At 39.8% G+C, this 22,561-nt stretch overlaps 1 protein-coding gene across 1 annotated transcript in view; it reads left to right on the top strand.

Annotated features, from left to right (window-relative positions):
• CPLANE1 (ciliogenesis and planar polarity effector complex subunit 1) overlaps window positions 1–22,561 on the top strand; it is a 114,522-nt gene that overhangs the window by 55,503 nt on the left and 36,458 nt on the right. Inside the window, exons 31-39 of the mRNA XM_056112091.1 lie at window positions 633–825; window positions 6,682–6,972; window positions 7,138–7,908; window positions 9,360–9,526; window positions 13,105–13,225; window positions 14,474–14,528; window positions 18,234–18,338; window positions 21,206–21,271; window positions 22,148–22,257. Of these exons, the coding sequence (XP_055968066.1) occupies window positions 633–825; window positions 6,682–6,972; window positions 7,138–7,908; window positions 9,360–9,526; window positions 13,105–13,225; window positions 14,474–14,528; window positions 18,234–18,338; window positions 21,206–21,271; window positions 22,148–22,257 (1,879 nt within the window). The remainder of the gene's footprint in view (window positions 1–632; window positions 826–6,681; window positions 6,973–7,137; window positions 7,909–9,359; window positions 9,527–13,104; window positions 13,226–14,473; window positions 14,529–18,233; window positions 18,339–21,205; window positions 21,272–22,147; window positions 22,258–22,561) is intronic.

The following is a 22,561-nucleotide window of genomic DNA, read 5'->3' as shown; positions in this document are numbered from 1 at the left end:
CCCTGACATGAATTAAAAATTTTTCAACCCATACTTTTACAGTTCTTATAAATCTTTTTTTTTAAATCATTACTTCTAGCTTTTGGTATTTTTGTTTTGTTTTTCTTATAAAAGTAGTCCTACCTCTTGCGCTTTTCTTTCCTGCATTGCTAGACCCAAGCACCAAACTTTTAGGCCCTATTAACTAATCCTAAGCCCCCAGGTCTCCAGGTTCTTCTGGGGAGACCTCCCCATTTCCCCTAAAAGAAACAAACCAAATTGTTTCTCGGCCTGTTTGCCTTATGTGCGTAACTGATCAGAAAGATTGCACAGGTGTCAAACTCTTAATTTTTCTATGGGGTTGAGGTGAGTAAAATGAATGTCTAAGATGGTCAGGAGTGTGACACTCTAGCACGAGGGGCTTGATGTCCCTAAACATGAAGGCATTCCCATGGAACACTGCCTGGTGCCAAGTGTGACAGGTGCTGTGGTGTACAGAGAGGTAGCTGTGGGGCTTAGCTTACTTGAAGATTGCCAGGAAGCCTTTATATTGGGAGAAGAAAATGGGGTAAAAATATTCAGGTCATAGACAGTGAGTGTGCCTTTATCTTGATGAACGTGTTTTGTTTTTCGACTTACATATTTCCATGTAGTGCACAGATCTCTGCGTTTAAAGAGAAGTCTTCTCCAGTTCCACCTCTGGCATCAGGTGAAGTCAGTGTTGCTTCCCAGACGCCTGTGCCTGCACCTCAGAACACCCAGAGGCATGAGCCCAGGGACCAGGTACCAGAGTCTTCTGATCCTGTTAGGCAGATGCTTCAAGATGAAATGTTTAAGCTAGTTCAGGTAAGTACATCTCCTTAGCAATAATAGAACTACACACACGAAAGGCTTTATTTTTATGTATTTATTTTATTGAAAACACTGACTTGTGATAGTAGTTAAAATGATAGGGACTCTTCATGTTTACAGAGTTCCAACAATGTGAAAGTTTTATTTATTTATTTATTTATTTATTTTAATGTGGGCAAAAGCAACAACTTGATACAATACTGAAGTTGGAATTTATTAGATAACAGAGCTCTAATATTAAAATCTATCACTGTATCATTGTCATCTTGTTGTTCATCAATTTCCTCGAGCAGGCACCAGTAACATCTCCTTCATCCTAGCCCTTAGATTTTAGAAAGTGCCACATTCGAGGCTCTTTCAGGGTCAGGAGAATGAGACCCATCATTGTTACTGGTTTTTGGTATATTGAATCGACAGGGGGAGTTTGCCAGACTGCCATGCGGGCAGGATACTTTCGGTAGCTTGCCACGTTCTCCAGAGTAAGAACTAGATAATAAGATGTTGCGCAGCTGCAATCTATAAGTATAAAAAATCATTTTTTTATGTGAAAGTGTTATATCTCATCACAGGGTTCTTAAATCCTTGTATAGAATCTACTAAGCTATTTGCTGCTTGTTTGAGCCTTGGCTGTTACTATTTTTGTTTGTTGAGTTTAGTTGACTTCTATGTTCCTTTCCCATCTAATTTGGTGTGCTTCTACAATACTGAGGAGTTAGGAGGTTCAGAGACATCAGGAACTATGGTCTGGGCCAATGAGCTGATATGAGGACTGCTGTGGGAGGTGGGCATGGCTGCTGGGGCTTCCAGATCTATAAGCCACAGTACAAAATATTTAAAAGTGCTTCTTAGAGAAGCAGACTGCTGGGTGGGAAGGCAAACGGTGGGGGCGAGGGCGATGGGCAGAGGGAAGTAGACACTGGTGAAGAGATTGCTGTTGGAACATTGTATGTCTGAATTTTTTAAAATTTATTGCTTTCATTGTTTTTTATAATAATTCTATTTGTCATGGCTTTAAGGTTTTTTTTTTAAAACTTTTTAATTTATTTTTCAATTGAATCAGTGAAATACAGAGTTACAGAGTTGTTTATAATTGGGTTTCAGTCATATAATGTTCCCAAGTATGCCTGGAGTCTAGTCATGAATAACTTTGTAATTTCATGATGACTAAGTAAGATAAAAATTAAGGAACAAAAAATAATTTGGTAGGTGAAATGAAGAACACATTAGAGGGCTTCAGCATCAGAGTAACAATAGCTGAGAACAGTCACTGAGTCCAGCATGGGATGCAGCTAATCTCCAGACAACAGCTAAACATGGAAAAAAGCCTCAAAATAAATGAACAGCAGACAAAAGAACTCTGGGCTGAATTCAAGGGGAATAACATTGGCATTCCAGAGACTCATGAAGGCAATTTTGATGAAGCAGTAGTCAAAGCATCACTGAAAAGTTCCCAGAGCTGAAGAGCACACACATCCAGATTCAAGAGGCCAGAAGCTTAAAGAGACCCAAATAAAAAGATTCCAAGATATATCCTATCAGAATGATAAACTAACTAGGAGAAATACAGTGGCAGGATGGTCTAGATAATTGATCCCAGTGTTTTCCTGCCTACAAGAAACACATTTGAACAGTAAGGACAATCACAGACTCACGTTCAAAGGTTGGAAGACAATTTTTTTCAAGTAAACAATACGCACAAAAAGGCTATATCAGACAACATGGATTTTAGGCTAAGGAAAGTTAAAAGAGACAGAAAAATAAAAGAGACAGAGTCATTTCTTAATGATCAAAGGATATGTACGTCAGGAAGAACTCACGCCCCAAAATATATGCCTAATGAAGACCAGTAAAATAATTAAAACTACTGCTAATACTGGTGCCTGCTTGAGCAAATCGATGAACAACAGGAGGACAGTGCTACAGTGCTACTGCTAATAGACTTGAAGGAAGATATTGATAGCAGCACATTATTAGTTGTAGACTTTAGCACCATTCTGTCACCTCTTGATAGATCAACAATACTAAAATTCAGCAAGGAAATGCTGTGTTTGAGGCAAGAAATGGAAGAAAGAGGTTGATATATATATGTATGTATACATATATATACATATATATCATATATATATATTTAGCTTTTCATCTCCTAAAGGGTGAATACACATTCTTATCCAGTGTACATGTGGCATTCTCCAAGATAGACCACATTCTGGGCTACAAAACAAACCTCCATAAAATTAAGAGGATAGAGATACTATCATCTATCACCGTGATGGAAAAAAAATATGATCATATCAATAGATGCAGAGAAAGCATTTGACAAGATTCAGTACCCATGCATGATAAAAATTCTCAATAAAATGGGAATTGAAGAAATTTTTCTCGAAACCATTTACCACAAGCCCACAGCAAACATACTCAATGGGAAAAATTAAAAGCCTTCCCTCTAAGATCAAGTACAGACAAGGTTGCCTCTCTTACCATGTCTATTCAGTATCATACTGGATGCACTTCCTATAACAGTTAGATAAGAAAAATATATTAAGGGCATTCAGATAGGAAAGAAGTAATCAAACTTAAGAGTCTTCTTTTACTATTTGTGGATGACATATGATACTTTACTCAGAAAACCCTAAAGACTACAAAAAAGCTCGCAGAAATTATAGATTTATAAGTAAAATGGCACACTACAAAATTCTCTCTCTCTCTAGGGGGCTGGGGGGGGGGAGGGGATGCTAGGATCTGTGGTGGTAGGAAATGCGCACTGGTGGAGGGATGGGTGTTTGATCATTGTATAATTGAAACCCAAGCACAAAAATGTGTAAGTCTACAACTGTACCTCATGGTGCCTCACTATTAAAAAATTTTTTAAAAAATTCTCTCTCTCTCTCTCTCTCTCTCTCTCTCTCCCTTCTCCCATTGTTTATCAATTTCTTCGAGTGGGCCTAGTAACGTCTCCATTGTGAGACTTGTTATTAATGTGTTTGGCATATCGAATACGTCATGGGTAACTTGCCAGGCTTTGCCTTGCGGGCGAGATATTCTCTGTAGCTTGCCGTGCTCTCTGAGAGGGGTGAAGGAATCAAACCCAGGTCGGCGGGCTGGCCACGTGCAAGGCAAATGCCCTACTACTGTGCTATCAGTCCAACCCAACGCTACGAAATTAATACATAAAAATGTATGGCTTTGGGCTGGAGCGATAGCACAGCAGGTAGGCCATTTGCCTTGCACGGGGCCAACTCAGGTTTGATTTCCAGCATCCTGTATGGTCCCCCAAACACTGCCGGGAGTAATTCCTGAGTGCAGAACCAGGAGTAACCCCTGTGCATTGCTGGGTGTGACCCCCCCAAAAAAAAAAGCAAATAAAAAAAGTATGGCTTTCCCATATGAAAATAATGAAGAGAGAGAAAAAGAGAGAGAGAGAGAAAGAGAGAGAGATTAAAAAATTTGCAATTGGGAAAACTGCAAAAAACACTACTTAAAAAAAAAGAGGACATGAGGAAATAGAAACACTTCCTTTGCTCATGGATTGGGAGGATTTGCATCATCAAAATGGCAATACTCCTCAAAGCATTATACAGATTCAATAGTATCTCTATAAGGATCTTCAAGATATTTTTCAAAGAAATAGATAGAACACTCCTGAAATTTATATGGAGCAATAACCCCCACAAACCCCTCAGTAGTCAAAGCAATCCTTGGGGAGAAAAAAAGATGGGAGACATCACTTTCCACAACTTTAATGTATTACAAAGCACAGTAATTAAAACAACTGTCACCCTCACTGTCCTTCCGTTGTTCATCGATTTGCTCGAGTGGACCCAGTAACATTGTGAGACTTATTACTATTTTTGGCATATTGAATACATCACGGGTAGCTTGCCAGGCTTTGCCAGCAGGTGAGATACTCTTGGTAGCTTGCTGGGCTCTCTGAGAGGGGTGGAGGAATCGAACCCGGGTCGGGCATGTAGGCCGCATGCAAGGCATAGAGGAACTCCCCATAACATTGAACGAAGAGGCATCTTTAAGAATGAAGCATCACTGACCAGGCAAGTGGAAGCAAAGAAAAACAAATATAAACATTAAATTAAGAAACTTCTGTACCTCAAAGGAAACGATGACCAGAATATAAAAACAGCCCATATACTGGGAAAAATTATCTGCCCACCCCTCATCTGATAAAGGGGGTGTCCAAAATATATAAAACACTAGTAGAACTTTTAAAGAAAAAAAAAATCAATACTATCAAAGAAACAAGAAGAAAAGATGAGTAAAAACTTCCTCAAAAAAGCAATACAGATGGCCAAAGGCATGTGAAAAAAATATGCCTTAAAGCTGTCTATTACTCATGATCAGGGAACTATAAGTCAAAACAACAATGAGATATCACCTCACATCAGAGGGATTGCATTCATCAAAAAGAACAAATACTGTTGGCGTGGATATTGGAAAAGAGGAACCCTCATTTATGCTGGTGGGAATGTTGACTGGTTCAACTTTTTGGAAAACGATATGGACATTTTAAAAGCTAGGAATTCAGCTTCCATGTGACTCAGCTATTCCACTTTTGGACCAAAGGACCCAAAAAGCAAACTCAGAAAAGAGATCTATTTCATTGCAGCACAAATTTGCAATAGGTAAAGTCTGGAAACAGCCCAAATGCCCAAGACTGGATGAAGAAGCTATGGCATATATATACACAATGGAATACTATTTGGTTGTAAGAAAAGATAGTTATGCAATTTGCTGATACATGGATGATTTGGAGAGTATCATGCTGAATAAAATGAGTCAGAGGAAGGACAGATACAGAATGATCTCATTTGTGGGACATGAGGAAATATATTAGGTGAATAACTAAATACAAAAGATAGTAGAAATGAAGAGGGGAAGTGGACACTGGGGAAGGTATTAGTGTTGGGACATTGTATGCCTGAAGCTCAATTATGAATAACTTTCAAACTCTGTAATTCATGGCAATTAAAGAAAAAAAAAGAGTATGAAGTGTGCCTTGACTTGGTTTTAAGTATTCCTTGATTGATTTTTTTTTTAAGTGTGTGGGGTTCTAAGTGATGCTCAGGAGAGGGAAGTGGAGATCCTCTGGCCAACCCTTCCAGAGCTTGTAGTGCTAGGCATATAAGCAATTTCCATCACATGCAAGGCAAATGCCTTTACCCCTGTAATCTCTGGCCCCTCCTTGTTTAATTCTGATAAGCTACAAAGTTTGTCAACAATTGGTGCCAAGACACCTCTTAGGTATGAATTCCTTCTTACTCCTTATCCAGTTGCCAAAATTCGTTCTTGTTTCCTGAAAGTCTGTTCATAGCACCTCTGTGTTAGAGAATTCTTCATCATTTTTACCCCATTTTATCAGATTATACTTTTATGATCTCTGGGATATTTCTTTAAATTACTTAAAAATAATTTTAAGTCTCATTCATGAATTCATACTCTTAGCTCATAGTTCCTTGAATAGGAAACTATCCATTTTGTTTGCTTGTTTGTGGGCCGCACCTGGCAATGCTTAGGGAACATTTCTGCTCTGCCCTTAGGGATCATTCCTAGCAATTCTTGTGGAACTATATAGAATGCATGGGATCAAATCCAGGTCAGCTGCATGCAAAGCTAGCACCTTACCTATTGTACTATCCCAGGAAATTTTTTCTGTTTATTTTTATGGGCCCTTTTTTTTTCCATTTTAATATCTCTCCTATGTGCTTTCTGTTCAGTATGTATCAGACTGATCACTCAGGCAAAGATATGTCTGTTGTGCAATACTCAATGATTGTGGTCAAGTCCTCAGATTATTTTCATTGTGTTTTTACTATTTCTTTAATTTTTATTTTATTCTAGTTGCAGCAAATCAACTTCTTGAGCTTAATGCAAATAGCGGGATCATCCTTTGCTAACCTCCCAGATCTGCATCAAATTCTGCAGCAATATCAGTCAGTGAATTTGATGGGAAGTCAAGTATCAAACCCCACAAGAGCAAGTGTTGATATGGAAGATACCAGTGGAAATCTGAAGGCGAGATTCATTAAGCCACATTCCATGGGAGAGAACACTGGAGCACTTGACAAGAACATTACCTATTGCAATGAAGGAGTTGTGCAAAGTGATCACAATAGTGATGGAAATTTACAGGTGATACATTTTAAAATATCATTAAAGTTATACTAGAAGTTCTGTGGTTTAGTTTTGACTTCTCCAAAGCAGATGATACATTCCTAACCCCTACGGAACATTGAACATCGTTTGCAAGGTAGATGTTTGTAATATATTCTAAATGTCAATCTTTTTTTCTTCCAGAGTATTCCACATGGGAATATTTCTCTGTGTAAGTTAGAAGTCCAACCCCAGGATAGAGGACCAACTCCAGCATCTCAAAACGTACCAGTTTCTTCGTTGTCTCCAGCCCCTGTTGGCAATACTCAACTCCATCTTTTGTCCACATCTGCTGCCATTCCTAAGGCTCCTGCCCTTATCCCAGCCACAAAACCTTTCCAACTTCATGATGGTTTTCCTTTGCTCCAATTTCAGCCTAAATATGACTGCAAGCCCTTTACCTTCCAATCAGGAAGAATCCCAGCATCTCCCCTTAGACCTCCGCTGCAGCCAAGAGAGGCCTGGGGACCATCTGATTCCTTCCAGTCTCCTTTGCCACAGGAAGCAGTGCACACTACTTTAATGCCTGATTTGAATTTGAACCGGTCTAATACTGGAGTCATGGAAAAAGCAGATGAGCAGAAGAAATGGGCAGAAAGAGTACCCACAGAAGTTCCAAAGCATGTGAACATGGATCAGTATGTTAGCCATGAAAACTCAAAACTGCGACAGGAGTCTTCACTATTTATACGACCAGAAAAACTATTTGATGTCATCCCAGCACCCTTTGAGATACCATCTCAGAACTCCTTTGGACTTCCATTATTGCATCTTCAACTCAAAACTCCTTGTTTATTTTCCTCTGCCCCACGCACAGCAATTACACTTCCATCAATGCCAGTCAGAACTGTTGTAGAAGAAAGAAACTATCCAAGACTAGCATTACTTCATTCATACCTGTCCCCAGAAAATATGGTAATGTTTTTTTCTAGGCAATGCAGAAACATACCTCTACTATAGTCCTGCACTTTTCATACCATAAACACTATCTGTTCAATGAAAAGTTCTTATATATTTCTTTACAAAAAATAATGCTTCTGTTATTGGTAAAATATAAAAATCAGGTTTAAATAATTTGGTTTATAAAGTTCTTAAATGTTTCTTATCTGTTAATGCCTGAAATTTTTGGAGTTTCATACACATGCTGCTCTGAAGAAAAGTAAGTAAAATACTTACTTTTCTTATATATATATGTATGTGTATATATATATATATATATTTGTATATTGCAGTTTTGTGGCAGTTGGGCATGCAGTTTTGGGGACTGAACATGGGACCTTGTGCATGCAAGTCACATGTCCTGATCTGAGCAATCTCCCTGCCACAGAAAGGAAATATTTTTAGGGGTACAACTAGTGGTACTTGGGGACTACTCCTGGCTCTGCCCTCTGGTTTGCCCCTACCAGTGTTCAGGGGACCATGTGATTTTGGGGATTTAACTTGAGCATCAGACAGCCCATTAAACAATCTCTCTTGTCAAGAAGAAATGTATGTAACATATGTGTATATGTATTTTTTTCAGTGATTCAAAATAGTTTTTATTGAATAATATTTACTTAGACAAGGGAGAGAAATACATGTTCAAGAGAGAACATAGGCCTTTCCTAGAGTGAAAAACGCAGAGTTCAAGGGCGAAAATGTTCAAGGGAGAACACAATCTTGGAAGAGTAATCTTAGAAGGGATATTTTTAATATAGAAAAGAAATTAAGAAGATGAGAATAAGGCTAAAGAAATAGTATAGTGATAAAAGCACTTGTCTTGCATGCTGCCAAACTCATTCTATTCCTGGTACTTCTTTTTTTTTTTTTTTTTCCCCCTTTATTTTATTTTATTTTTTTTAAAGTTGTAGATTTACAATTTTTTGTGCTTTGGTTTCAATTATACAATGATCAGATACCCATCCCTCCACCAGTGCCCATTTTCCACCACCATGGATAATATCCCTCCCACCCCCATCCCCCCATCCCCCCTGTCTCTGTGGCAGGGCAATCCCCTGTGTTCTCTCTCTCCTTTTGGGTGTTGTGGTCTGCAAAAAAGGCATTGAGTGGCTATTCCTGGTACTTCTTATGGTCCCCTGAGTCTGCCAGGGGCCACCCTTGAGAATCATTGAGTGTATCCCACCAAGACAAGAATGTGAAGACTTTTAATTCAATATATGAAGTAGAATGACTTAATTGAAATTTTTAGTGCTCTCAAATGATTTGCTTTTGCAGATCTGCATACTCATCTTACCAGTCCTGATCAATTTATTGTTTTTGACTTTTGTCTCTAGCACATCTCAATTTAAGTTTTTTCTCTCAAATTTTAATTAACATGTTATTTAATTGATATTTATTAACTTTAAATTATTATTTATTTCTTATAGTATAAAAAACCACGTCTTATTCCACTAGAAAATCTCATGGCATTTAAACAAAACCAACAAAAACTAACAAATGATATATTTGAACAAGGCGATTCAAGACAACTTCAGCTTCTAAAAGTCAAAATGGAAGAATTGGAAGTGAGACAAGAGAGGAACAGTAGAAAAAGGCAAGTTTCAAGCGAAATTTTACTTCATATCAAATACTTGTTTGGTTTTTTTTTTTGGCTATAATAACAAAAAGATGGAAGTTATTTGACTTAGCTTCTCAAAGTTTACACCCAGTTTCATATTACATTTTTTTAAATAAATGTCATTCATTTGGAAACATCTTGCACTAAGAGAAACACTCATGAGAGACATATAAATTTTTTAAATTTTATTAAGAAACTCAAGATTCACTGGATGGAGATTCTTTAAATTTTTCTGTACTAGTGAGTCAATAAAAATGTTGATTTTTTTTCTATACTAGGATAACAGTCATCTTTTTTTGTTTGTTTGAAATTGCACATCTTTATTTTTTTAACCTGATTTATATTAATTTTTATTTTCTTTTTTTTTTTTTTTATTTTATTTATTTATTTATTTATTTATTTATTTATTGAATCACTGTGGGAAAGGTTACAAAGCTTTCAGGTTTATGTCTCAGTCATGCAAATATCAAACACATTTCCCTTTACCAATACTCATTTTTTACCATGAAGAACCCCAATAAAACCCCACCCCCCACCCCTCCCCGTCCCCGTGAAGCAGATGAATTCTAGTTAACACTCTATCTGCTTTGATTAGATTCATTGTTTCAACAAAAGATTCACCACTATTATTTAGAGTTTACCCCCCCCCCCCCAAATCAGACATGCTGAAAAAGCATTGTGAAGTGATTTGCTTTCTACAGCTGGGTTCAAGAATTAAATGTTGGTTTTGGATTTCTGCTCTTTTACCTATTGACCCTGGAAGTATTTCTACTGAAAGTCAGATAGTTAAGAAATTGGTTTCTGTGTTCTGGAGTCCTGGCCGTGCTGGAGAGCCGCTCGCGGGGGGCAACCGGTGGCCTCGGTAGGGCGTGAAGGGCGGACCAAAACGCCCCCCTTCCCATGAGGTTTTAGTCGCCCCCACACTCCCGGCTCATACCTGCTGTCCACAAGGCTCCCATGTGGCCGCCATCTTTCTTTCCAGAGAGGAGAGGGCGAATGGGGCAACACCCTTTCCCCTCCGGCAGACTTGATGGCCTGGATCAATGCAGAGTCTGTTCACTTTTCTGCTCCAAGCTGCTGGGTTCTGCATTAAGTCCTTGTGCTTCTGGGGCCGTGGCCGTGCTGGAGAGCCGCTCACGGGGGGCAACTGGTGACCTCGGTAGGGCGTGAAGGGCGGACCAGAACGCCCCCCTTCCCATGAGGTTTTAGTCGCCCCCACACCCCCGGCTCATACCTGCTGTACACAAGGCCCCCATGTGGCCGCCATCTTTCTTTCCAGAGGGAGGAGGGCGGAAGGGAGCAACACCCTTTCCCCTCTGGGCAGAAATGATTGCCTGGATTAACGCATAGTCCTTTCACTTTTCTGCTCCAAGCTGCTGGGTTCTGCATTAAGCCCTTGTGCTTCTGGGGCTGTGGCCGTGCTGGAGAGCCGTTCGTGGGGGGCAACTGGTGACCTCGGTAGGGCGTGAAGGACGGACCGGAACGCCCCCCTTCCCATGAGGTTTTAGTCGCCCCCACACTCCCGGCTCATACCTGCTGTCCACAAGGCTCCCATGTGGCCGCCATCTTTCTTTCCAGAGAGGAGAGGGCGAATGGGGCAACACCCTTTCCCCTCCGGCAGACTTGATGGGCTGGATCAACGCATAGTCCGTTCACTTTTCTGCTCCAAGCTGCTGGGTTCTGCATTAAGCCCTTGTGCTTCTGGGGCTGTGGCCGTGCTGGAGAGCCGCTCGTGGGGGGCAACTGGTGACCTCGGTAGGGCGTGAAGGACGGACCAGAACGCCCCCCTTCCCATGAGGTTTTAGTCGCCCCCACACCCCCGGCTCATACCTGCTGTCCACAAGGCTCCCATGCAGCCGCCATCCTTCTTTCCAGAGAAGAGAGGGCGAATGGGGCAACACCCTTTCCCCTCTGGGCAGAAACGATGGCCTGGGTTAACTCATCGTCCGTTCACTTTTCCGCTCTAAGCTGCTGGTTTCTGCATTAAGTCCTTGTGTTTCTGGGGCTGTGGCCATGCTCCAAACTTAAGTCTGATTTTCAGGGAGAAAGATTGGGTGCTTTACTTCTCATTGATCACTTTGTATATAGAGAGATGTCTGCGGCCGCGCGGTTTTGAGAAAAAGTCCTCGTTCCCGCATACTCGAGCTGTGTTTGTAGAGGCTTCTGGTCACCAGGGTTCCATCTGGGGCAGGCGGGATGCGGCGCCTACTCCATCTGGAACTTGCCGGTGCTCTCGGCTCTTTTTGGAACCTGTTTTTTTCTTTTTTCTTTTCCTCCGGGATCCCGCACCCTCCATGTGTTCCTTCTCTTATTCTGAACGTTTCAAAGATGGCCTAATTTTTATTTTCTTTTTTAAAAATTTTTATTAGTGAAACACCATGAGGTACAAATTTTTGTGCTTGGATTTCAATTATACAATGATCAAATACCCATCCCTCCACCAGTGTCCATTTTCCACTACCACGGGTCCCGGTATCCCTCCCACCCCCCATCCCCGATAACAGTCATCTTTTGCAAAACAAAAATTTGGTATTGGATTTAATGTTTCAGGTATCATCCAGAATACTGTACAAATAGTTATTGCTATTCCTTTTACATATGTGCCAGACTTTCTTATAAGAAACAGAAGCTTAAGTTGTATGAGTTATTTTAGGGCACTTAAGAAATGGGCATGCTCTGTTAAAAAAAAAAAAAGGGTTTGGATGTTTGGGTGATCTCTGATGAGGAATGGATATTCAGTAATGTATTGATTGGTTGATAACGATGATGATGATTGTGATATGATGATGTTAAAGATGATGGTGATCTCAGTGTTAAGGCCATACCCAGTAGTTCTTGGGCTACTCCCTGTCAATACTTGGCCGTATCTCTGGGGGACCATGTGGTGCCAGGGATCAGACCCAGGCTTCCTGCATGCTAAAGCATGGACTCAGCTTGTTGAGCTTCCACTCTGACTCCTAATTAGTAGATTAATTAAATTAAATGAGTTGCTTGTATGTTATATATAATTATACATCATATTAATCTAGAAAAAAAACTTTCACATTTATCAATCCTAAAATCTGTAGCCATTCTTCTTCCATAAATGGTTTCCTCGAACTTTCATCTTTCGTCATTTCCTCTTCAAAGAAAACTTCCTCTACTCTTTAAATTTTATTTATTTATTTATTTCTGTCACCTCTTCTTGTAATTGGGATTTTGCTTAAGTGGTTAAGTGTATTTAATTTCTTGAAATGGGCATTTTCATGTATCCAGTGGGTTTCTGGGGCCAGATTAGAATCTTCAGAAAAAAAGATTTTGAAAATTACCCATGGAGTAACTCTGACCTGAGATTTTATTGTTGAATACAGAATAGTTCAATAGTTGAAGAACTGGAAATAACTTTCACATGTCCCAGATATTTTTGCTTACTATTATTTGGATTCTAGTAGGATAACTAGATAATTTAGTGCCATTGATAGTAATTTAATATTACTTTGATAAATGTTTCCCTGTAATACAAATGAAACTGATACTACTAAGAGAGTAAAAATATACCTTATTGTTCTGAACAGACAAAGGAGACGAATAGAGAAAGAACTGCAAGAGACAGTAAGGACTGAACCAAGTGTACCTTTCCATCCAAAGGATTCCATCAAGAAGGACAATGAATCAGATGTCATTATGAAATCCAAGGTATACAAATCTATTCCACATTTTTCCTGTATACAGTTTGGAATATCTGTGTGATCTGTCTAGTTTTCTGATGGCCAGAAGCTTCTGATTGTGACTAGGAAAATCTTACATCATTTAATACGTAAATCCATGTTTCATACCTCCATTGCAGAGTAGACAAATAGTTATGATTGTGAAAATTATCTTGATGGGCAGTCAAAAACTAGCTCAGCTTATATGCCTCTGTGACAAGCTAATATTTGGGATTAAAAATATTCTTTTTTCTGTCACATCTTAATCCAGTGGTATGATTTTTTTTGAAACTGTTCATTTTATCTCTTTTAGATACCTCTATATTTCTAGATTATACAACAACATAGGTTTGTTGTATAACCTATATTTCAGTAAATTGCTTTCAAATATTTCTTTTAAATTTGGTGATTGTCATTATTTGCAGCACCAGGTTTTTTTTGGTTTTTGGGTCGCACCCAGCAGTGCACGGGGATTACTCCTGGCTCATGCACTCAGGGATTACTCCTGGCTCATGCACTTAGGAATTACTCATGGCGATGCTCGGGGGACCATATGGGATGCTGGGAATCAAACCTGGGTTGGCCGCGTGCAAGGCAAAACGCCCTACCCTCAGTGCTATCGCTCCAGTACCTGCAACACCAGATTTAAAAGAAGAATTTTCTTTATGCGAATTTTTTTTTCTTTTTGGCTCACACCGGCAATGCACAGGGGTTATTCCTGGCTCTGCACTCAGGAATTACTCCTGGTGGTGCTCAGGGGATCATATGGGATGCTGGGAATCGAACTCAGGTCGGCCGCGTGCAAGGCAAACGCCCTACCTGCTGTGCTATTGCTCCAGCTCCTCTATACGGATTTTTAAAAGATTCTTTTCAGTTGAGTCCTCAACAGCATGTCTGGACTCATTTGGTAAAAACCCGGAGTTCATGAACATTTTGATAAGATGAGATTACTATATGAACTTGAAAGCGACCCTGCAGGAGATAATTGTATATCATAATTTAGTAACTTCATTAAATTGGTACTGTTCTTTTTTATTTTTTGATTTATGAACTTTGACAAATCCTTGTAGAGTTACTTTGATAGAATAAATGATCTGGTAGAACTAATATTTTAATAAGTAATAAACTTTAACTTGTATCAAGTAAGTCAGTAGTCCTAATAGCTGTTTAATATAGCTTCCAAAATAATAAGGGCACTTGAACGAATCATTAATTAATTATTTGGGCATTTGTGTAGGAGCAACAAGAGCTTCATGGTTCCCAGCCTTTGGACAACTTTGACATTCCATTTGGTATGTGTGATGTACAATTACTATTATATCTAAATTCAGAGTTAAAATCAGCTTTCTAGAACTGTACACATAAAAATGAGAACAAATTATTATTATGTTATCTTTGACAAGATGTGTATGTGTGTGTGTGTGTTGGTGTGTCTGTGTGTGTTGGTGTGTGTGTTGGTCCCCTAGAGTACAGGTTTACACATTATGGTCCACAGATCAGACCTGAACTGTGTCTGTTTTTGTAAATCTTTCTATTTCTATTTGCAGCAAGACACTGTTTAGACCTTGTTTGTGGTGAGACCATACAGTGGGGAAGGTGTTTGTTTTGCTAACCCAGGTTCAGTCCTCAGATCCCCACCAGGAGTGATCCTGGAATAAACCCTGAATGCTGCCATGTGTGTCCTAAAAAACAATAACAACAACAACAAAACAAAAAAAAACAAAAAAAACAAAAAAGAAATTTAATTTTTGCTTTATTAAAAAAACAACCTTAATTTTCCCCTCATCTCTGTTTCTGCAGTTCTGCACTCAGTGCTTGACCTGATTCTCTTTCCCTTTCTTGGTGTCTTTGCCTTGCACCAGGCCTCTACTTGCCTAGACCCCGCTATTTTTTCTTCCCTGAACTCCTTAGCTTATTACTCATCTTTCTAATCCATCTAGGATTCTTTTTCTCCACTTTTTCGTATTAAAACCATTTTCTTCTTGGACCAGGGATGTAGCTCACTGGGTAAGGTGTTTGCCTTGAATGTTTAAGGCCCTGGGTTCATTCCTGGCACAGACAAAACAAAAAGTCAAGAACTTTCTTCTTTCTTTTGTCTATGTGAGTGATTTTGTTGATGTCATTTATTTTTGCTTTTGGGACACCCAGCAGTGCTCAGGGCTTATTCCTGACTCTGTACTCAGGGATCATTTCTGGTGGAACACAGGGTATCATATGTGGTGCCAGGGATCGAATCCAGGTTGGCTGTGTGCAAGGCAAGTGCCCTACCCACTATACTATCACTGTGGTACTGTTTGTCGTTTTGTTGGTTTGTTGGGGTTGTACCTGACGAGTCTCAGGGTACTTCTGACTCTGCACTCAGGAATTACTCTTGGCAGTGCTCAGGGAACCATATGGGTTGCTGGAGATTGAACCCAGGTCAGCTGCATGCAAGGCAAACGTCCTCCCTGCTCTGCTATCATTCCAGCCCTAGCAGATTCATTTTAATGTAGATATCTTTCCTTATCATTATTCCACAGTGTTCTATTGACTACATCATTCTCCAGTAAATGTATATTGTGTCAATTCAGGCCACAATTCTTTAGTTTTTTTTCTTCCTAACTTGGCATCATATAATTCAGGTCTAGTCTAACACTGCTTACCTCAAATTTGCACGTACCCCACAGGCAAAGTCCCAAACAAGTGGCCCACTTCAGAAACCCAGTACAAACAAGGTCCCAGACCTCTGCATGTCCTCCCAATTGACTGCCAACTTGGGGGATCCCATGACACCCCCTGTAGGATCACAAATATGCATGAATGACTCCAGACTTAATAAAGCACTTTGTTTATGATTATAGTTTTATCTCAAAGGTTGCAGCTCAGAGTGACTGCATAGACGCTACACACAGTCCAAGGGGTGAGTGTGGTCACACAGCTCTCTGGTGCTGCTTTCCTCCCTGCATACCTCCCCTTAACCTCACTGTTCCAGGGAGTTTAAGGACCTTTATGACTTTATGGTGTCTCCAATTACTCTCAGGATTAGAGCTGATAGTGCTAGTTCTCTGGTTGTGGACCAGCACCCATTGTGAGTTGCTTGTCTATTTGCTTATTTTTCCAAACCCAGCAGTTCTCAGAGCTTCCTCCTGAAGCTGCTCGCAGGGATCACTCCTGGAAGACTCAGGGAACTATATGTGGAGCTGGGGACCTGCCTGGAGTCCCGTCATAAACATTAAGCCAGTGTGATCAAGGGAGGCACTTTATACTAACAAAAACCCTCCTCACCCTCAGGAAATTCTAAGAGTTAAAGGAATTCAGAGCCTGGAACTGAGGACATATGCCTAGTATATACTTCATATATGTATGTAGATACATACAATGCTATGTATTACATATCCCTTATATATATTTAATAGAGTGTGTGTATGATGTGCCATAATTGATACTCTATTCTCCCTGAGTGATCTCCAGAGAAAAATCTACACCTAAATTCCAAACTATCATAATAGACTTTGGAGTCTGATTCTCCTTCCATCTGATTTTTCCACTTGAATAGGAGTTATCTCAAGTCCCCCATATGTACCCTCAGAGTTCATAATCCTCTCCACCAACTGGTTTGGCTCCCTGTATTCTCTCCCTGGATTCTCCGTTTGTATTGCTGTCAATGTGGCCCCCAGACATATCTTATTCTGAATTCTGCTTTTCCTCATCCTGTCAATTCCTGTTCTTCTATTTTGGGGGCCGGATTTGGAGGGGGCGGGGCACATATGGTATGCTCAGAGTTTAGTCTTAGCTCTGAGCTCAGGCTTTATTCTGGTGGGCTCAGAGAATTATATGGGGTGCCAGGGATTGAACCTGGTGAGCTTCACAAAAGCTGTATTATCTCTGTCCCCTTCATCTTCTTCCTCCTCTTTCTCCACCCTCTCTCCCCTCCGCCTTGCTTCATTAAGCTCTTTATGAATTAGGTAGCATCTCCCCTTTGGCAAATAGAAGGGGGCTGTCTGTTGTGATAGTACTGAGGGTAGGGCGCTTGTCTTGCACACAGCCAACCCAGGGTGATCCCCTGCTCCACATATAGTTCCCTGAGCCTTCCAGGAGTGATCACTGAGCGCAGAACCAGGACTCAGCCTGAGAACCTCTAGGTGTGGAAAAAGTAAGCAAATGGATCAGCCGACAAAAATTTATCCTTTTCCTCTACTCACCACTCATAAGTATTTATTTGGACCACTGTTACAGTCTCTTCTACCTCATTGCCTTCCCTTAATTCTATTCCCTCTTCTCTGTTTCGCACATGCTGGGGTGCTTTTTGTAGAACATTAGCCCAGCCACATCACTTCCCAGATTAAGAGTTTCTGCTGGATCCTCATTAGTCAGAAGGAATGTCCAGTTGCTTCTGCTGGCTATAGGTAGACGTTATAGTGGGGTTAGGGTGCTTGTCTTGTATGCAGCCAACCTTGATATGGTCCCTAGCACCCAGTGTATTCCCCTGAGCACCCCTGGGTGTGGCCCTCAAACAAAACAAACAAACACAAAACCAAAGTGTCCTTACAATTTTTAACTACAACTGAGCTGCCATTGTGAGTCAGCTGAGAAAAAGTGCATTTTGATTACATCTGGACACCTGTAACTCACATTTCTCTCTCCTCTCTCTTTCTTTCTCTCTCTACTGCTCTCTCTCCCCCCTTTCTCTCTCGCTCTCTCTCTTCTCTCTCTTCTTTTCCCCTCCCTCCCTCCCTCCCTCCCTCCCTCCCTCCCTCCCTCCCATACCTTATTTCTATCCTTTTCCCTGTTTGGGGGGGAGGGTGGGGAGAGAAGAGCTACATCTGGAAGTAAGTACTTGGGACTTTTAGCTCAAGGGACAATCAGTGCTGAGATCAAACCCAGGGCTCCTACATTCAAAGCATGTGCTCCAGGCCTTTGACTGTGTTCCCTGCCCTACCCATCTTTCTCAAGTTACTTGCTCTTCTGATTGTTTATTGGCTTCTCAATTGTTGCTTCCAATGTTTTATTGTTTAAAGAAATGCTTCAAGATAATGTTAATACTTCAGCTGGATTGCATTTCATGGCTTCTGTAAAAAAGAAGGTTATAGAACATCAGGATGCAAGTACAAATACAGACCCAGGTAAAATGCTGGTTTTCTTTATTTTTTTTTTAGCAACATTTGATGTATCTAGACATTTTTTTTCCAGGATTACTTATTGAGACAACATAATTTGCAAAATTGTTCCTAGTAGAGTCGTTTCAGGTTTAACACCACTGTCTCCTTCCCTCTACCAATATCTCCAGGTTCCCTCCCACCCTTCAGCCTGTAAGAGTGGTTGAAATTTATTTCAAATTACTTGGTTTAATAAAACTTAAATGGCAAATAGAATTATCAGAAAATAAATCAATAAAAGTCAATTTGTGACGGTGAACTTTTATATGTTTTTAACCTTTCTTAAACGTAGTGTAGGAAACCATATGCACCATGAGTGAGTGCTCTTCTCAATGCCGAATGATGGAAAGTTTCTCTTGCCCCTTAAAGGAGCTCTGTGAATGCTTCTTGCAAAACTGGCTTCAGAACTATGATTCCCTGACCTGTTGCCTTCCATGAAGCTGGGCACAGTTCCTTTAAATCTGAATGATAATCTAACTGGATAGAGTAGTCTTAGTGCGGTGTTCATACTGAGTTTTTGTACTATATCCCTCCATGCTCTACTGACTCAGGGGGTTTCATTTGATAGGCCTACTGAATACCTTATGGGCTTTCCTTTTTAAGTTCCCTTTTTGATCTTGCTGCTCTCAGTATTCTGTCTCCATCTTTGGATTTTGTTGGTTTTGAGTATAATGAGTCTTAGAGTTTTCCTAGTTTGGTCTATTTTCACTGGGACCCTTTGGATCTCTTGGATCTTGGTGTCTATAATCTTCAACTCTGGGAAGTTTCTCCTTGATGATGATTTATTTAACTATTGTTTTTCATCACATTTTCCTTTTATTCTTCAGGGACTCCAAAGATTCTTATATTGTTTCTCCTGAACTCATCCCATAGTGCTCAGATATGCTGTCCATTTCTTTTCAGGCTACTTTCAACCTCTGATGTTTCCTAGCTGTTTCCTCCTCAGTTTGGAGCTCCTTGATTTTTTGCTCAGCTTCTGTTATTTTGCTTTTCAGAAATCTATTGACTTTTTCTTTAAAAATATCATCACAGTTTATTTTCTGACATATCTGACCATAGTGTGTGTGTGAGTGTGTGTGTGTATTTGAAGAGGAGAGGGAATATATTTGTTGGAGGACCTAACAATTTATAATTTTGTCATCTAACAAACTTCCTCATTAATTTTAAGTGCTCTGCTTTTTGTGCCTTTGTAATTCTTTCTTTGTAATATTTAGGAAAGTCTTGAGCACAGAATTGTGTAAGTGCCTTTTGAACCCTCTGCCTTTACATATATCTATACAAGTTATTATGATTTAAAGTAGTAATGTGTGATCATCGTAGCATCTTTGGATTTAAAAAAAAGGAGCCAGAAAAAGGTGAAACCATTTGTAATCACACTGCTCAGAAGTATAGTGTGAGGTTTTCTGTTTCTTCTTTCATACATTTTGCATAGTTAGAATCACCGTAGAGTTCAGATCTGTTACTGATAGGTTTTGCTGCTCCCTTCTCTTAGTGATAACCCTGGATGGAGCCACTGTTTTGTAGGGACATGCCAACAAGACTATCTGAACACATAGCTTTACCTTATAGTGATTGTCTATAGCAGTCTTAAAGATTTTGAATATTTAATATGTTCAGTATTTATATACCAACTAATAGAAGAAGTAAATGTTAATTTAGAAGGAAAATAAAAATGCTTTATATTCTTTAGTACCTTGTGATGGATTGTTCTTTAGGTATTGAAGACTTATTTAATACGATATGGGAATATTGGATGGACTGGAACACCCTTCCACTGACACCTCATGTCTGCTGTCCGCCAACCCCTTCATTTAAAATAATGCAGTCAGGTGTCCTGGTATCTCACTATCCAGTACATTTTGGGAGATGGATTAGATTTTTTTTTCTTGTTGTTTTGTTTTGGGGCCACACCCAGCAGTGCTCAAGGGTTATTCCTGATTCTGCACTAAGAAATTACTCTGGATGGGCTTGGGGGTACCAGATGGGATTCCGGGGATTGAACCTGGGTCTGCCGTGGCAAGACGAATGTCTTACCCACTGTGCTATCACTCTGGCCTCAATAGATTAAATTTTGATAATGGTTTACTTATATTTTGTATTCTATACTTTTCTGTTTGGTTCTCTTTAAGCCAAACATTCAGCCGTCATCAAAAAGTGTATTTTAAGTATATTTCACCTCTCTTTGTATAATTATTTCATGATTGCTGAATGCATTGGGTGATCCAGGATTTTAACTTTTTCAGGGGCCCTCCCAAGTAGTGTCCTCCCAACAGAACACTTTTGGTAAGAGTCAACCAACCCGGCCCAATAGCTTTATGCTTAGCTCTGAGATGCAATGTTGCCCTGGCCCAGTGTTGCTGGGGGCGGACCTGGTCACTCTGACAATGCTTGGGGGTCTTTAGGGCCACAGCCAGTTGTGTTAGAGTCTGTGCAGTGCTAGGGATCAAACCCAGGTCCTTATTGTGCTTGTTGAGCGTGTGCTTGACCCTGAGCCATCTCTCTAGGCCCCAGAATTTCCTTCTCTCAATAATGATTTAGTGAGTATCTTGCCAAAGTGTGTTTAAGAAAGCCTAGTAGTTACTTGACTTTATTTCTGGACAGTCTTCTGTAGTCAGTGGGATCCATGCTGGGACTCTGCTATGCTGGTATCGTCAGGTCCAGTACCTAAAAGTATAAGTCTGAAAATTCCATATTTAAAAGAACAGATTCGTTATATGCCCTTTACCATTGTTTATACACCATATTTAAAATCTACATTTGTATAGTGTATCTATGTGAAATTTTTCTTTTTGTTTTCCTTTTGCTCAAATGTCCTAATTTAGTGCACGATCAAGAAGTTGCTTCTCAAGAAGTTGTTTCTGAAAGTCATAAAAATGAGAAAATACCTTCTTCTATATCAGGTATAAAATTTCTTTTCAGAGTAAGGCATGTTCACTTAAAGATTATGCTTGCATGATGCCAAAACAGGACTTGCTTTCCTCATTGAAAAGCAATTAAACAAATATAATAGAATGATAGTTTAAATATTTAATTATTAATGCTTACATATCTAAGTATTTTCATATTTCTTTTTTGAGTTGATTGATTATGGGTTACTTTTTAATAAGTAGCTAATGACTTGTAAAAATTAGATATATATTATTTTTTGAGTGGTGAAATTTTGCTGTTGACCTTGTGAATATACTGAATACCTTGGATTATACTTTGTTGTTTGTTTGGGTTTGGGGGCCACTCCTGGTGACGCTCAGGACATACTCCTGGTACCTTGTTTAGGGATCACTCCTGGTGGGGCTCAGACAACCATCTGTGATGCCGGGGATGGAAGCCAGGTCAGCCACAAGCAAGGCAAGCACCCTACTCGCTGTGTTAACACTGTGGTCCGAGAATTATATCTGTAAAGGAGGTGAACTATAATATTTCAACAAAACTGCTAATATAAGTTAATCAGAAACAGAAATAGTAAGTCTATAACATTTCATTCATAATAGAAACGCAATGGTCAGTCATCATTCAGTTATGACTTACTTGGACTAAATTTCCCTTGCAATAGAATTCTGTTTGTACCTGTAATACTAGTATTACAGTATTACTAATGCTGTAATTATTATGTATTAATACTGTAATGTTGAAAATCTAAGTAATCTAGTAATCTTACTTAGATTTTCAACATATACCTTTTATGATATTATTTTCTAACTTGTTTTTACAAAGCTAATGAATTAGAACTAACTTGCATTTTTCTCCCTATTTCTTATTTTTCATTCCTTAATTTTCAGAGCATGAATCTTGTTCCGTTCCTCAGAATTTGGTTCCAGATGTATTTTTAAATGTCAGATTTTCCACTGAAAAATCAGAGAGACCATTGTCACCTTCAGCGTCCGATGTGGTATTAAATTTGTGTTGCTTTAATTGTTTTAATTGGTTGGGCTGGAGCGATAGCACAATGGTAGGGCGTTTGCCTTGCACGCAGCCGGCCCAGCCGAGCCAGGTTCGATTCCTCCGCCCATCTCGGAGAGCCCGGCAAGCTACTGAGAGTATCTAGCCTGGCAAGCTACCTGTGGTGTATTCGATATGCCAAATACAGTAACAAGAAGTCAAAATGGAGACGTTACTGGGCCCGCTTGAGCAAATCAATGAACAACGGGAGGACAGTGCTATAGTGCTGCTACAATTGTTTTATTTGCAAGCTT

This window comes from Sorex fumeus, unplaced genomic scaffold, assembly GCF_029834395.1.
Source record: "Sorex fumeus unplaced genomic scaffold, SorFum_2.1 ptg000015l, whole genome shotgun sequence".
Taxonomy (NCBI): Eukaryota; Metazoa; Chordata; class Mammalia; order Eulipotyphla; family Soricidae; genus Sorex; species Sorex fumeus.
This window is presented reverse-complemented; position numbering and strand designations above follow the sequence as displayed.